The sequence below is a fragment of the Cynara cardunculus genome (assembly GCF_001531365.2).
Source record: "Cynara cardunculus var. scolymus isolate 2C chromosome LG 5, CcrdV1, whole genome shotgun sequence".
Lineage (NCBI taxonomy): Eukaryota > Viridiplantae > Streptophyta > Magnoliopsida > Asterales > Asteraceae > Cynara > Cynara cardunculus.
Window position 1 is genome coordinate 1,706,078 of NC_037532.1, and position 13,218 is coordinate 1,719,295.

General features: G+C 34.1%; 2 protein-coding genes across 2 annotated transcripts; both read right to left on the reverse strand.

Moving 5' to 3' along the window:
- Positions 1-3,165: 3,165 nt before the first annotated feature.
- LOC112513234 (cytochrome P450 94A1-like) lies at positions 3,166-4,713 on the reverse strand. The gene has a single exon (XM_025119439.1). The coding sequence runs from the start codon at positions 4,680-4,682 to the stop codon at positions 3,198-3,200; it is 1,485 nt and encodes a 494-aa protein (XP_024975207.1). The 5' UTR covers positions 4,683-4,713; the 3' UTR covers positions 3,166-3,197.
- A 2,502-nt stretch (positions 4,714-7,215) lies between these two features.
- On the reverse strand, positions 7,216-8,746 carry LOC112513410 (cytochrome P450 94A1-like). Its single transcript, XM_025119663.1, has one exon. It carries the CDS (start codon positions 8,744-8,746, stop codon positions 7,256-7,258), a length of 1,491 nt encoding a protein of 496 aa, XP_024975431.1. The 3' UTR covers positions 7,216-7,255.
- Positions 8,747-13,218: the final 4,472 nt, after the last annotated feature.

The following is a 13,218-nucleotide window of genomic DNA, read 5'->3' on the forward strand; positions in this document are numbered from 1 at the left end:
TATGAGTTTCATATATGTAATTATGCAACGTTATTTCGTATTACCATGTATTTGATAACAATTTTAGTAATATTTCATATTTTCATTTTCCAAAATGTGGTATTTTCATTAAATATTGATTTAACATTAAAAATATGTTATTTCTTATTTGTGTCAATAATTAAAACATAATTAATTTTAAAAGCTTGTTTCGAAAGTATCTACGAGACCTTTCAAATGGTGTAATATGTAAAAGAAAATACGTATTTTTAATGTATTTTAACTAATAATTAATTAATTGCTATGATAAGGCATAAAATAAAATTTGAAAAAAAGAAGAGGTGTAAATTGAAACCAGTAAAGTCTTTGAAAGTTTAAAAATGTAACTGATTTCCAACCACCATCCTCAAGTTTGGCATCGTTGAGGGACATTTAACATTTTGATAATAAACAAACACGGTTACACTCACAATATCATCGTCACTTGCAATAAAAATATTTTTGTAAAAACCCTCTAAAAGTAGCTACACGGCGAAACCACCATACGAGTAGCAGAATCACACAATCTCGTGCCCGAATATTTGACTATATAAATGGTGAAGATCCCGAAAATGGACACCAAGTCATCTTTTGTAGGCTTCGGTTAAACTCTCATAATGTTTTATGTTAATATACATAGTTTTAGGGCTTTCGATTTATGTATATTGTTATGAATTTTATCGTTGAAATGTCTACGTAAAACCAAACAAATATAATATACCTTATCCGGAGACAACATAAGAGGTAATATGCAGGGGTATTCATGAGTTGGGTTGATCAGGTTGAAGACATTTGAACAACCCAACCAAATGTTTGCGATTTGAGAAATCTTAACCCAACCCAAATCAAAATGCAATCCAACTCTACCCAAACCATACAGGTTGGTCGGGTTGATACTTTGATATATTAAAATATTCTTCTAACATTGAATATGTTATTTCTCTATTCATAATTTCTTTTCATTATCAACCATTTGATACAAGTTCCTACATATATCACATTCAGTTAATTTTCTCAATTTACATATATATGTTCACAGTTACTGAACATATATACGAATGAGTTATATAGAGATGTCAATAGATTGAAAATATGTGTATATGAAGAGCGTACGTGATAGTGTAATTGTCTAATGTATATATTAATAAAATTCAACAATCATATCAAACCCAATAAATAAAAGGATATCGGGTTCATCGGGTTGAGTTGAGTTCAAATAATAGTAACTCAAAACTTACGATTTGAAAATTTTACAACTCGATTAGATACCGGGTTGCTTCGAGTTGAGTTATTTCGCGTTGAATTAGGTTGGATTGATCGGGTTGATCAAATTGGTCAGTTTTTTGAGCACCCCTAATAATACGTATACAAGCCTTTCTAGTTTTTATCTGTCTCAAAAGATAGAAATAATGTTTCCGTGAAAACCAAACCAAATATCTTATGTTTGTTGTGCTCTAATTTGGAAAATAAAAGAAAAAGTGGTGATTTGCTTTGGTGTTCAAATTTAAAAAGTCAACAAAAATGGTATTTGGACTTTTGATCCAAAAAGTTTGGACTTTTGCCTACCCAAATACGACCCGTAACGTAACACGACATCTCATACGTTATCGGTATACGTGTGTACCTCTATTTATACCCCAAGGTTTTTCATATTCTTCACAACTCATCTAAAAATGACTGATTGTGAAGGTATAAACCTATTTCCTCTCGTTTGATTTTGTAAATTTTTTTTGTATTTCATATGATTTGAAGAAACATCTGCAAATTCATGTTTTAAAAGATCAATTTAAAAAGTTTGTGATGGGATAATTGATACCGGAAAGCGTTCATGGCCTGAGGTTGTAGGACGAAGAGGAGAAGATGCAGTGGTGACGATAGAAAGAGAGAATCCACGAGTTGACGCGTTTGTGCGTTTGTGATACTGGACGGCACTCCAGTGACTGGGGACTTCCGGTGCGACCGAGTTCAAGTTCGAGTTCGTGTGAACTCTCATGGGATTGTCGTCCGAACTCCCGAAATTGGCTAAGCTACTTGCATGTCATTGGTTCGAGATTATGAAATATATGGTGTATGGAAGTATTATTATTAATAAATAAAATATGGAACCTATGAGTTTCATATATATTAATTACATTATTTCCTATTATCTTACTTTCAGTATTAATTACAATAATACTCTAGATTTAATTAAARTATCGTACTTTAACTTGATTCTTATTTTGAGTAACGTACTTTCAAAACTTACATTTTGGTACCTACGATGTAAAATTTTAAACATTTAATTAACCGGATACCATGCTGATGTGGCGAGTGATATAAACATAGATTTCTTAATACGGAGTTGGATACCACATCACTCGCCACATCAGCATAATAACCGGTTAATACTTCAACCGATTACCCGGATACTTAAATAATTAAAACTTTACATCTTAGGTACCAAAATTAAAGTTTTAAAAGTATGTTATCCAAAATATGAAACAAGTTAAAATACGTTACTTTTTCATACAATTTGCCATTTAATTTATCCCAAAAGTATAATTATTTGTTAAAAATCATCATTTATCCCAGAGCGATTTGCAAAATGATATCAAATGCAAATCTCTGAAGAATACGTAAAACTTACCTCTAAAACCTCCCTTCATCTCTGTCTAAAGTAAAATAAAACAGTTTTTTTTAGCGTAAGTTACGCCAATGATATGTCATTAAAAACTTGGTAAGTTGGGTCATAGTTATATTTAATTCAAATCAAAATGTTACTATTATTATAATGAGAAAAAACTTCAAAGTATAATTATGCAATACTAAATAATTTGAAAATATATTATTGTAATGACTAAGAAAGAATTATAATAATAATAGTAATAGAATTTTATTTTAAAAAAAGGGTTGTTACGTTTAGAGATGGTCAAATGGGCTTGGCTCGGCCTCAGGCCGGCGTAAGACAACTTATTTTGTATCATAGACTTCCATTAATCATTCAACACCTTAATTTTGTTGTAAGTAATTACCGAACAATTATATTTTGTTTTATACTATATTATAAAAGTATCTTAATCATTTTTATCACTTAATCATTCTACAACATTTTTTTATTTATGAATTTTACAAAGTTGCGTTAAAATCAAATATAAAATAATTTAATTACGTGTAAAAATAAAAATTACTAATAAATAATGTCATTTTCGTTCCATAATCTTCACCGGGAACCCACCTTTCATCTTCGACGTCAGAGCCGCCACATAAACCGGCTCACCACCGTCCTTTGCCACCGGAACCACCATAAACCGCTGTAAAACACCCGCCACCACCCTCTTCATCTGCAAAAACGCCATCTCCTTCCCCAAACAAACCCTCGGGCCCGCATGAAACACCGGATACGTATACGGATCCCTCGCCGTGAATCGCAATTTCTCCGATTTCTCATCCTTCTCTAACCACCTCTCCGGCCGGAACTCTGACCAATCTTTCCCCCACACCTTCTCCACCCTTCCCATTGCATATGGATGATAACTCACCATAACACCTTTCTTCACCACGGTTCCGTCCGGCAAAACGTCATCGGCGTTAGCCATCCTCCCGTTCACCGGTACCGGCGGGTAAAGCCTCATGCTTTCACACAGAGAAGCATGGATGTAAACCATATCTTTCACTTCATCGTAAATTGGGGAATCTGATTTCTCTTTGATTTCATTCACAACTTCAGTTTCGATCGCCGGATTTTTAGAAAGTAACCAGAAAAACCAGACCAACGCCGCCGAGGTTGTGTCTCTTCCGGCGAGAATGAAGCTGATGACGATATCGATCACGAAGTTTTCATCTGAATGACCGGAGCTCAGAAATCGAGACAACAAATCAACGGATTGAATCGAAGGATTGCCGGCGAGTTCTTCCCTTTTTTCCTTTAAAATTTTCATGGCGAATTCACGGATCTCGGCGACGGATTCTTTGAGTCTCTTTTCCGATCCGATGTTTAGAAGCTTTTGAATCTTCCATAGAAGTGGCGAAATCAAACGGAACCTTTCGCTGCTGATACGAACACCATCTTCGAAAGCAASTGCAAATTYAGCTTGTGGTARAGATGGAGTTARGTATGCAGGATCATACCCAAATGCGATTCTGCAAATATTATCAAAYGCAAATCTTTGAAGAATATCTTGGAAATCAAGAACAGTATCGTTAGCAGCKGCGGCGGTCAARATGGGGAGGAGACGATCGTKAAGCTCGGCGTCCACTACRTGTTCGACGAAATGCCTAAGCGACTTTGTGTTAAATTCATGGCTGGAAAGCTGTCTTTGGAACTTCCAATCCTCCCCATYGACGTTAAAGATTCCATTTCCGAGCACATCGAAGAGGGTTGATCGGAAGATATCTCCTTTTTGGTAAATTGAGAAATTGGTCTTSAGGATGTGCTGGACGACGGCGGGGTCGGCGGTGATGACACGCTGTTGACCGAAAGGACGGCGGATGACGCAGGTTAAAGTGGGGGAGCTCCGGACAAGGTCGGACGTCCACTGAGTGAGACGGTGGCGATTGGCGTAGASTGAAAGATAATGGCCGACGAAGGGATACGATTTTGGTGGGAATTTTGCATGGGGTTTGGGTTTGAAGAAGATGAAGAGAAGAGGAAGGAGAAAGCAAAAGATGAGGGAGGCTATGAACATTTTCGTTGACTTTGACTACAGTTTCTATTTTGAGTTCAAATATTTTGAAGGTTTTGATATGTATTTATAGATAGATATACATATATATATATATATATATANTATATATATATATATCTGATAAATTATATAAAATTTAAAAATAATGATGTAATTTACAAAGTAAAATACATTCCTTAATTAAAATTATCATTAATTAATTACTATGATAAAACAGAAAATAAAAAAGGTAAAATGGTCAAAACACCCTTAATTTAACTAACATTTTTAACTAGAGCTAGAGTCATTTACCAAACACTTTGCAAGATAAACATTTATCGGTAAAATTCAACATAATCATTTATTTACTTAATAAGATTTTAGTCCACTGAAACGACATCATATGCAATAATTTACCTGATAAACGCTAACCATAGTAAGAATCATCTAATGATGCATCGGTATCATTAATGAAATATGTGCCCATGATATGTCTATCATTGTTGTGCTTTTAGCGTGTTACATCTTCGTGTTTACAACTTTTTAATAAATTGAACACCTATGGTTGTAGTTGTTTAATGAGTTCGTTCATCAAATATATCAACAACTTAGGTCCATGTGTTTTCATTAATGATCCAACTCGTAAATATGAATTAACAAGAACATGATCCGTTGAATTTTCAAATTTCAAATAAGCCATTTATAAATCATATATACTACCTACGTCTGAAAAATAACAATTATACCCTTAATAAATATATCAATTTACTTTATATGATTTGAAAACTATAAATCATGAGATGTGAACACACATTTTCCATATATTTCTAGAAGGAGAAGGACATATGAGACCAACTTTTAAGTGAACAAGTTTGTGTTCCCTTTCTACACCTTTTTCTTTGACCGTCACAAGTCAATTTGTTTTTTTTTTTTTTATTTAATTTGGATATTCAACATGTTATACAAGTTGATTAATCTCATTACGACCACCTGCTTTGTAGATAGCCTGAAGTCATCGCATTTGAACTTCCGTGGTCACAAAAGAATTTTTATTTCTTCTTCGATTTGAGCCTGATACCTCCTGGTATTATTGACCTTGGAAGTCAAGCTCAAACCAATCAGACACGACCTTCGTGGTTAGTCAGAAGTCATTTTTGGCCCATTCTATTAGTATTGTATTTTATTGAATGCTTTTGTTCATGTGTTTTATGGGGTTTTTTTTGTTTTGGGGCCAAAATCTAAAAACAAAATTTATATCATTTTTTTAATAAATAAACCATATATATAAAAACAAATTGTATTCCTAAACCATGTGGTCGAAAATTGTAATTTATGGGTAGTTTACTAAACACTTGGGAGCTGTTTGGTAGTTGTTGAATGATTTATTACATAATGATTAAGTTGTTATAATGATTAAGATGCTCTTATGATATAGTGTAAAGTGAAATATAATTTTTAATTGTTGGGTAATTGTTTACAATGAAATTAGGGTGCTGAATAGTTAAGGGAGATCCATGATGCAAAATCATTCAGATGATTTTAGAACCATTAATAGACGAATTTTCTTCTACCAAACAAGATTTACCTCTTAATGATTCAGATGTTGTCTCTTAATGAAAGTATTAAAAGAAAAACAAACAACCCCTTATTTGGTAAAAATTTACCATGTGTCATTTACCTTACCTAATGAATATGACAAGAACTGAAAATCTTATAAGGCAAACACATAACTTATACACGAGGGTAAAACCATTTGTTCAAAATTTCCTTCCCATTTATACTTGTCTCTCAACAACCATCGGTGGCACCTTCCTTTTCTAGTAAATCATCGCCGATCCTCTTCTCCCCTCTTCAGTAAACCTTTCTCATTCCCACATTCGGTGGGGGTGTGTTGGGGAAGGGACAATGGTGTTCGTTAGTTTGGATATTTGACAAAATACCCCCTTGGATTTTATGTTCTTCAATTTTCTTTTAATTACTGTTAATTAAAATGTATGGGAAATGAATAAATGACTAAAATGTCTCAATTTAACGGCTGATTATAATGGTGTTGGTGACAAAGACCAAATCTGTAAAGAAATACAAACCAAAAGGGTTTATTGTAATAAATGAAGTTTAAGGACATTTTCCATGAAAATCATACAACCATAGGGACCAAAATGAGTCACTTTATATTATTATTTTTAATTATTAACGTGATAAATAGATAAATTTGAAAAAAATCATTCAAATGTGTTAAAAGTAACTCATGTGCACTGACATATATGTCAGCGTTTGTTTTTTAAGAGCGTTAAAATGTAAGGTTTTATTTCATTTTTTATTTATAAGAAATGGTCTTGGTCCAATTTCGGACCGACATAGGACAACCTATTTTGTATTATAGACTTTCCTTAACCATTCAACATCCTAATTTCGTTACAAGTAATTACCGAACAATTATATTTTATTTTGTACTATATTATAAGAGTTTCTTAATTATTTTGATCACTTAATCACTCTACAATATTTTTTAATTTATGAATTTTTCAAAGTTGTGTTAAAATCAAATATAAAATAACTTATTTACTTGCAAAATTAAAAATTACTAATAATCGTCATTTTCGTTCCTTAATCTTCACCGGAAACCCACCTTTCATCTTCGACGTCAAAGCCGCCACATAAACCGGCTCAMCACCGTCCTCCGCCACCGGAACCACCATAAACCGCTGTAAAACACCCGCCACCACCCTCTTCATCTGCAAAAACGCCATCTCCTTCCCCAAACAAACCCTCGGACCCGCCTGAAASACCGGATACGAATACGGATCCCTCGCCGTGAAYCGCAATTTCTCCGATTTCTCATCCTTCTCTAACCACCTCTCCGGYCGGAACTCTGACCAATCTTTCCCCCACACCTTCTCCACCCTTCCCATTGCATATGGATGATAACTCACCATCACACCTTTCTTCACCACGGTTCCGTCCGGCAAAACGTCATCAGCGTTAGCCATCTTCGAATCCGCCGGAACCGGTGGGTAAAGCCTCATGCTTTCACACAGAGAAGCATGGATGTAAACCATATCTTTCACTTCATCGTAAATTGGAGAATCTGATTTCTCTTTGACTTCATTCACAACTTCATTTTCGATCGCCGGATTTTTAGAAAGTAACCAGAAATACCAGACCAACGCCGCCGAGGTTGTGTCTCTTCCGGCGAGAATGAAGCTGATGACTATATCGATCACGAAGTTTTCATCTGAATGAGTATGACCGGAGCTTAGAAATCGAGATAACAAATCAACGGATTGAATCGAAGGATTGCCGGCAAGTTCTTCCTTTTTTTCCTTTAAAATTTTCATGGCGAATTCACGGATCTCGGCGACGGCTTCTTTGAGTCTCTTTTCCGATCCCATGTTTAGAAGCTTTTGGATCTTCCATAGAAGTGGCGAAACCAAACGGAACCTTTCGCTGCTGATACGAACACCATCTTCGAAAGCAACTGCAAATTTAGCCTGTGGTAAAGATGGAGTTAAGTATGCAGGATCATACCCAAATGCGATTCTGCAAATATTATCAAACGCAAATCTTTGAAGAATATCTTGGAAATCAAGAACAGTATCGTTAGCAGCTGCGGCGGTCAAGATGGGGAGGAGACGATCGTGAAGCTCGGCGTCCACTACATGTTCGACGAAATGCCTAAGCGACTTTGTGTTAAATTCATGGCTGGAAAGCTGTCTTTGGAACTTCCAATCATCCCCATCGACGTTAAAGATTCCATTCCCAAGCACATCGAAGAGGGTTGATCGGAAGATGTCTCCTTTTTGGTAAATTGAGAAATTGGTCTTGAGGATATGCTGGACGACGGCGGGGTCGGCGGTGATGACACGCCGTTGACCGAAAGGACGGAGGATGACGCTGGTTAAAGTGGGGGAGCTCCGGACAACGTCGGACGTCCACTGAGTAAGACGGTGGCGATTAGCGTAGATTGAAAGATAATGGCCGACGAAGGGGTATGATTTTGGTGGAAATTTTGCATCGGATTTGGGTTTGAAGAAGATGAAAAGAAGAGGAAGAAGAAAGCAAAAGATGAGGGACGCTATGAACATTTTCGTTGACTTTGACCAGAATTTCTATTTTGATTTCAAATATTTGAAGGTTTTGATGTGTATTTATGGTGCGGTTTTATGCCATATTTACTTTCTAGTCCCCACTGAAAAAGAAATTTCAGGTAGATATAATATTTTTTGTTAAAATTAATAAATTTGTTCCACTGATTGAAACACTTAACGGAGCTCAGTTGGTAGAGCTTCGTTTTTGCAAATGGACCATTTCGGGCTAACAAGATGTAAAAGCGCCTTTATCTCTATAAGAACAACACAACCAGATGGATGTATGTGCGGTATTGAACAAAATAGAAAAGCTGTTAGAGCATTTCAGAGAACAAAAACTCAATCTTTCTATTTTAGAGAAGTTGTTGGAGACGATTCAAGAAAGCAAAAAACAAAAAAGATAAAATGATCAAAATACCCTTAATTTAACTAACCTTAATAACTAGAGCTAGGGTCGTTTACCAAACACTTTACACGGTAAACATTTATTTATAAAATTTAACACTACCACTTATTTACCGTCGCTTTTCAAGCGCTTAGCTTCTGCTAGAAAAAGGCGGCAAGGCCATAAAGTAAGTGAATAACAGCTCATGTTTTTTTAATAATATTTTTTATGGTTATGCCGGCGATGATAGGTGGATCTGGTAATTGGTCTGTTCCGATTTTGATAGGTGCAGCTGACATGGCATTTCCACGATTAAATAATATTTCATTCTGGTTGTTGCCACCAAGTCTCTTTATAAGATTTTAGTCCACTAAAACAACATCATATTTAACAATTACCCGGTAAGCACTAAACATGGTAAGAATCGTCGCACTCATTTATCAGGTAAGATTTTTGTTCTTTGTCTTGCTCTTACTTGATAAAATATCATCTATATTATACTTGCTATTTTTTATTTTTAAAAATCAAGATTCTTAATTTCACATCTCCGTTCTTCTAGAAGACTGAAGTTTATTTTCCCAAGAAATATCTTTGATTCTTATTTTGATAGCCATAACAGTAACATTCAATATTTCTATGGAATAAAGAAGGGCCAATTTATTAGATTCTGATATTATTGTAGAGGACTCAAACCTCCACGCTCTTTAGATCGATCCTAACCAGATGACCCATCGAAACAGTAGTGAAAACGAGTCTTCATGTTCTATTTTTTATAGAACTTATCTTCACTCCCCTCAGTAGAATTTTCCATGGAACCCCAGTCTATAAAATTTTCGAATCCGTCACTGTACAGAAGTACATCAACATGCACTAAGCAGTGACGTAGATTGGGTGTTATATAATACCATACTATCACCATCAAACTTTTTTAAAGGTGAAGTGGGGATTTGATCCTTTTCGGTGGTAAATTATTGACATATGACTTTTATTGAGCAGGTGTTATTTTGGTTTAATCAAAGGTTTGTAAAACCGTTACATATGTTTTCAGCCAAATTCTACTATTTTTAGAGATCTGTTAAGTATTTTGGTTGAATTTGAAAGGTTTTTTTTAGTGTTTTCTTTTATATCGTGAGATTTTTTAACCTTTTTTTGTTAACTTTGTGGGATTTTCTCAAGTTTTTTTTTTTAATTGTAAGAGGTTTTTTATTTTTATGGTTGATTTTGAGAGAATTTTTCCGTTAATTTTTTCTCCAATAAATTTTCTAAAAGGTTTTTAAACGAAGAAAATAGAAGATAAAAGATAAAAATATCTCGATTTAAAGAACTCGTTAACATCAATTATTTATGTTAAAGGAATTGTTTTTTTTTAATTGTTTTTACCAATAAATTTAACTGTATTGTATAGAAAATTAATTATTATACTGAAATGATAAAAGTATTGAACATTTTACTATTGTAATAATACTGAATTTTACAAAATAACAGATATTGTTAAAATCGAGGGTATATAATATATGTGTTTGCTTAAAATTATTGAACATTTTATCTGAATTTTACCTATGGTTGTAGTTGTTTAGTGAGTTCGATCATCAAATAAATCAACAACTTAGGTCTCTGTGTTTGCATTAAGGATCCAACTCGTTGTAAATATGAATTAACAAGGAAGTGATCCGTTGAATTTTCAAAAGAATGGATAAAGACCATTACAAACATATAATCACATGGACGTAGTACTTTTTTTTTGTATGACTTTTCGAAATTCAAATAAGCCATTTTTTAATCATATATATTACCTATATTCTAAAATAAATGACGATTTTACCCTTAGTAATATAAAGATAAAAAAATTTCATCTTATTATTATAGATACGATAAAAAAAATAGGTATTTACGGTTGAAAATAGAAAACTTATTTTAGGATTAATAAAATAAAAATACAAACCCTTATTTTAATTGTTTCTATTCATCAATTATTAACGATATTTATTTATATTTATTGTAACTTATAATTTTAAAACTATAAATCATGAGATGTGAACACACATTTTGCATGCATCTCTAGAAGGAAAAGGACATGTGGGACCAACTTGAAGGTTACATTTGGTATATGAGACGAGATACGATAGGACATGATAAAACTTACTGTTCCGCGTTTGGTACAACATGAGATAGAACAAAAACTTACTCTTCCACGTTTGACGCGATATGAGACAGAGACAGGGACAATGTAGGACATTATGGGACAAAAAAAGTTTTTTCTTGTTTCACCAAAATAGGTGAAACAAGATGAGAAAAAACTAAAATATTACTAATCTACCCTAGTTTGATATATAACCTTAATATGATTTGTTTTAATGGTCATCAACGCTAGTTTCGGCCACCACTACCACCGGCGGCCACCTCCACCTCCACCTCATCTTCCACTACAACAACATTCTCCATCGCTTCTACAACCACTACGCAGTTTTATCATGTCCAGTCATGTCCAGTCATATATGCGTATCAAACGCTACATAAGTGGACAAGTTTGTGTTCCCTTTTTACACCTTTTCTTTGAGGGTCACAATCATTTTTGGCCCATTCTATTTAGAAACTCTTTATTAGTATTTTATTTTATCGAATACTTTTGTTTTTGTGTTTTATGTTTTTTTTTGTGTGGGGCCAAAATCTTACAACAAAACTTATATCATTTTTTAGTAAATAAACCGTAACCGTAGATATAAAAACAAACTAAATCCATAAACCATGTGGTCGAAAATTGTAATTTACGGGTAATTTACCAGACACTTATTGGATAAACGTTTACCATGTGTCACTTACCTTACATGGTGAATATGATAAGAACTACAAATCTTCTCAGGCAAACACATAACCTATACACGAGGGTAAAACCATTCGTTCAAATTTTCCTTCCCATTTATAGAAAAACTAAAAAATCGCGACTTTGAGGGACTGATTTTGACAATTGCTCAAATTCAAGAACACACACCTGCCTCCCAACAACCATCGGTGGCACCTTCCTTCTCTGGTAAATCATCCCCGATCCCCTAAACCACATGGATGTCTAGTGTACTTATTTTGAATGAAGGATCATATCCAGACTCTAAGCAAATCACACAAACCCTACAGTTAGGGTGTTATTGGGTCGGTTAAATCGGTTTTCAAATTTTCTTGAAGATAACCGATAACCAAACCAAAATAAGGTTCGGTTTTCGGGTTATTCGGTTCGGTAACTTATTAAACCGAATAAGGATTTATATTTTTTGTTGGACACTTGCTCCAATAATTTTCCCAAATTAATTGTCTATTACTTTTAATAATAACTATATTATACATTAATATTTAATAATCGACTTATATTAAGTAAAAAAAACTTCATCTACCAAAAATCAATACCTACTAAGGGGCCGTAAACCAACTTTTACCGGGTAAGACTGCTGACCCGAATAAGTGTTGTCCAAGTAAGAGTGTTTACCAAACGGTTTTTTTTTAAATGCTTACCAACAATAAAATGATCTTTAATAGCAGAAGAACTAGTGGGTCACCAGTGGTGCCACCTCCATCAATAGCAGAAGAACTGGTGGGTTTCAAAAAAAAAAGAGAGGAAGGACATGATTGTACACAACACGGTGACGTATAGAGGGTCGAGAGTGACGCGACAGAAGGGAGGAAGAGGATGGAGGACGGCTAGGGGTGAAATCATAATCGTAAGTGAGGGGCGTTCACTGGAAAAACAAAATCTGACCCAGGTAAGCATTATTTTGATGTTGTTTTGGTAAGATCTCGATCAGATCCGTGATTTGATAAATACGCTGACTGCTAACTGACTCAGTCTGGTCCGCAGCTAGTAAACAACTCCTAAATGATATTATTTTCATCATGTGACGTTGTAAATCAAACAAAAAAAAACGTAATCTAATAGAAAAACATTATATAATCATCAAGCAAAAAACATGATATAGCAATAAAATATATGAAACAATAATAGTATAACAAGTACTTAATTTACTTTTATAAACATGAAAAACATATAATATTGTCGAATGTATTATTCGAGTTATTTAGTTTAACCGAATTAGGAAAA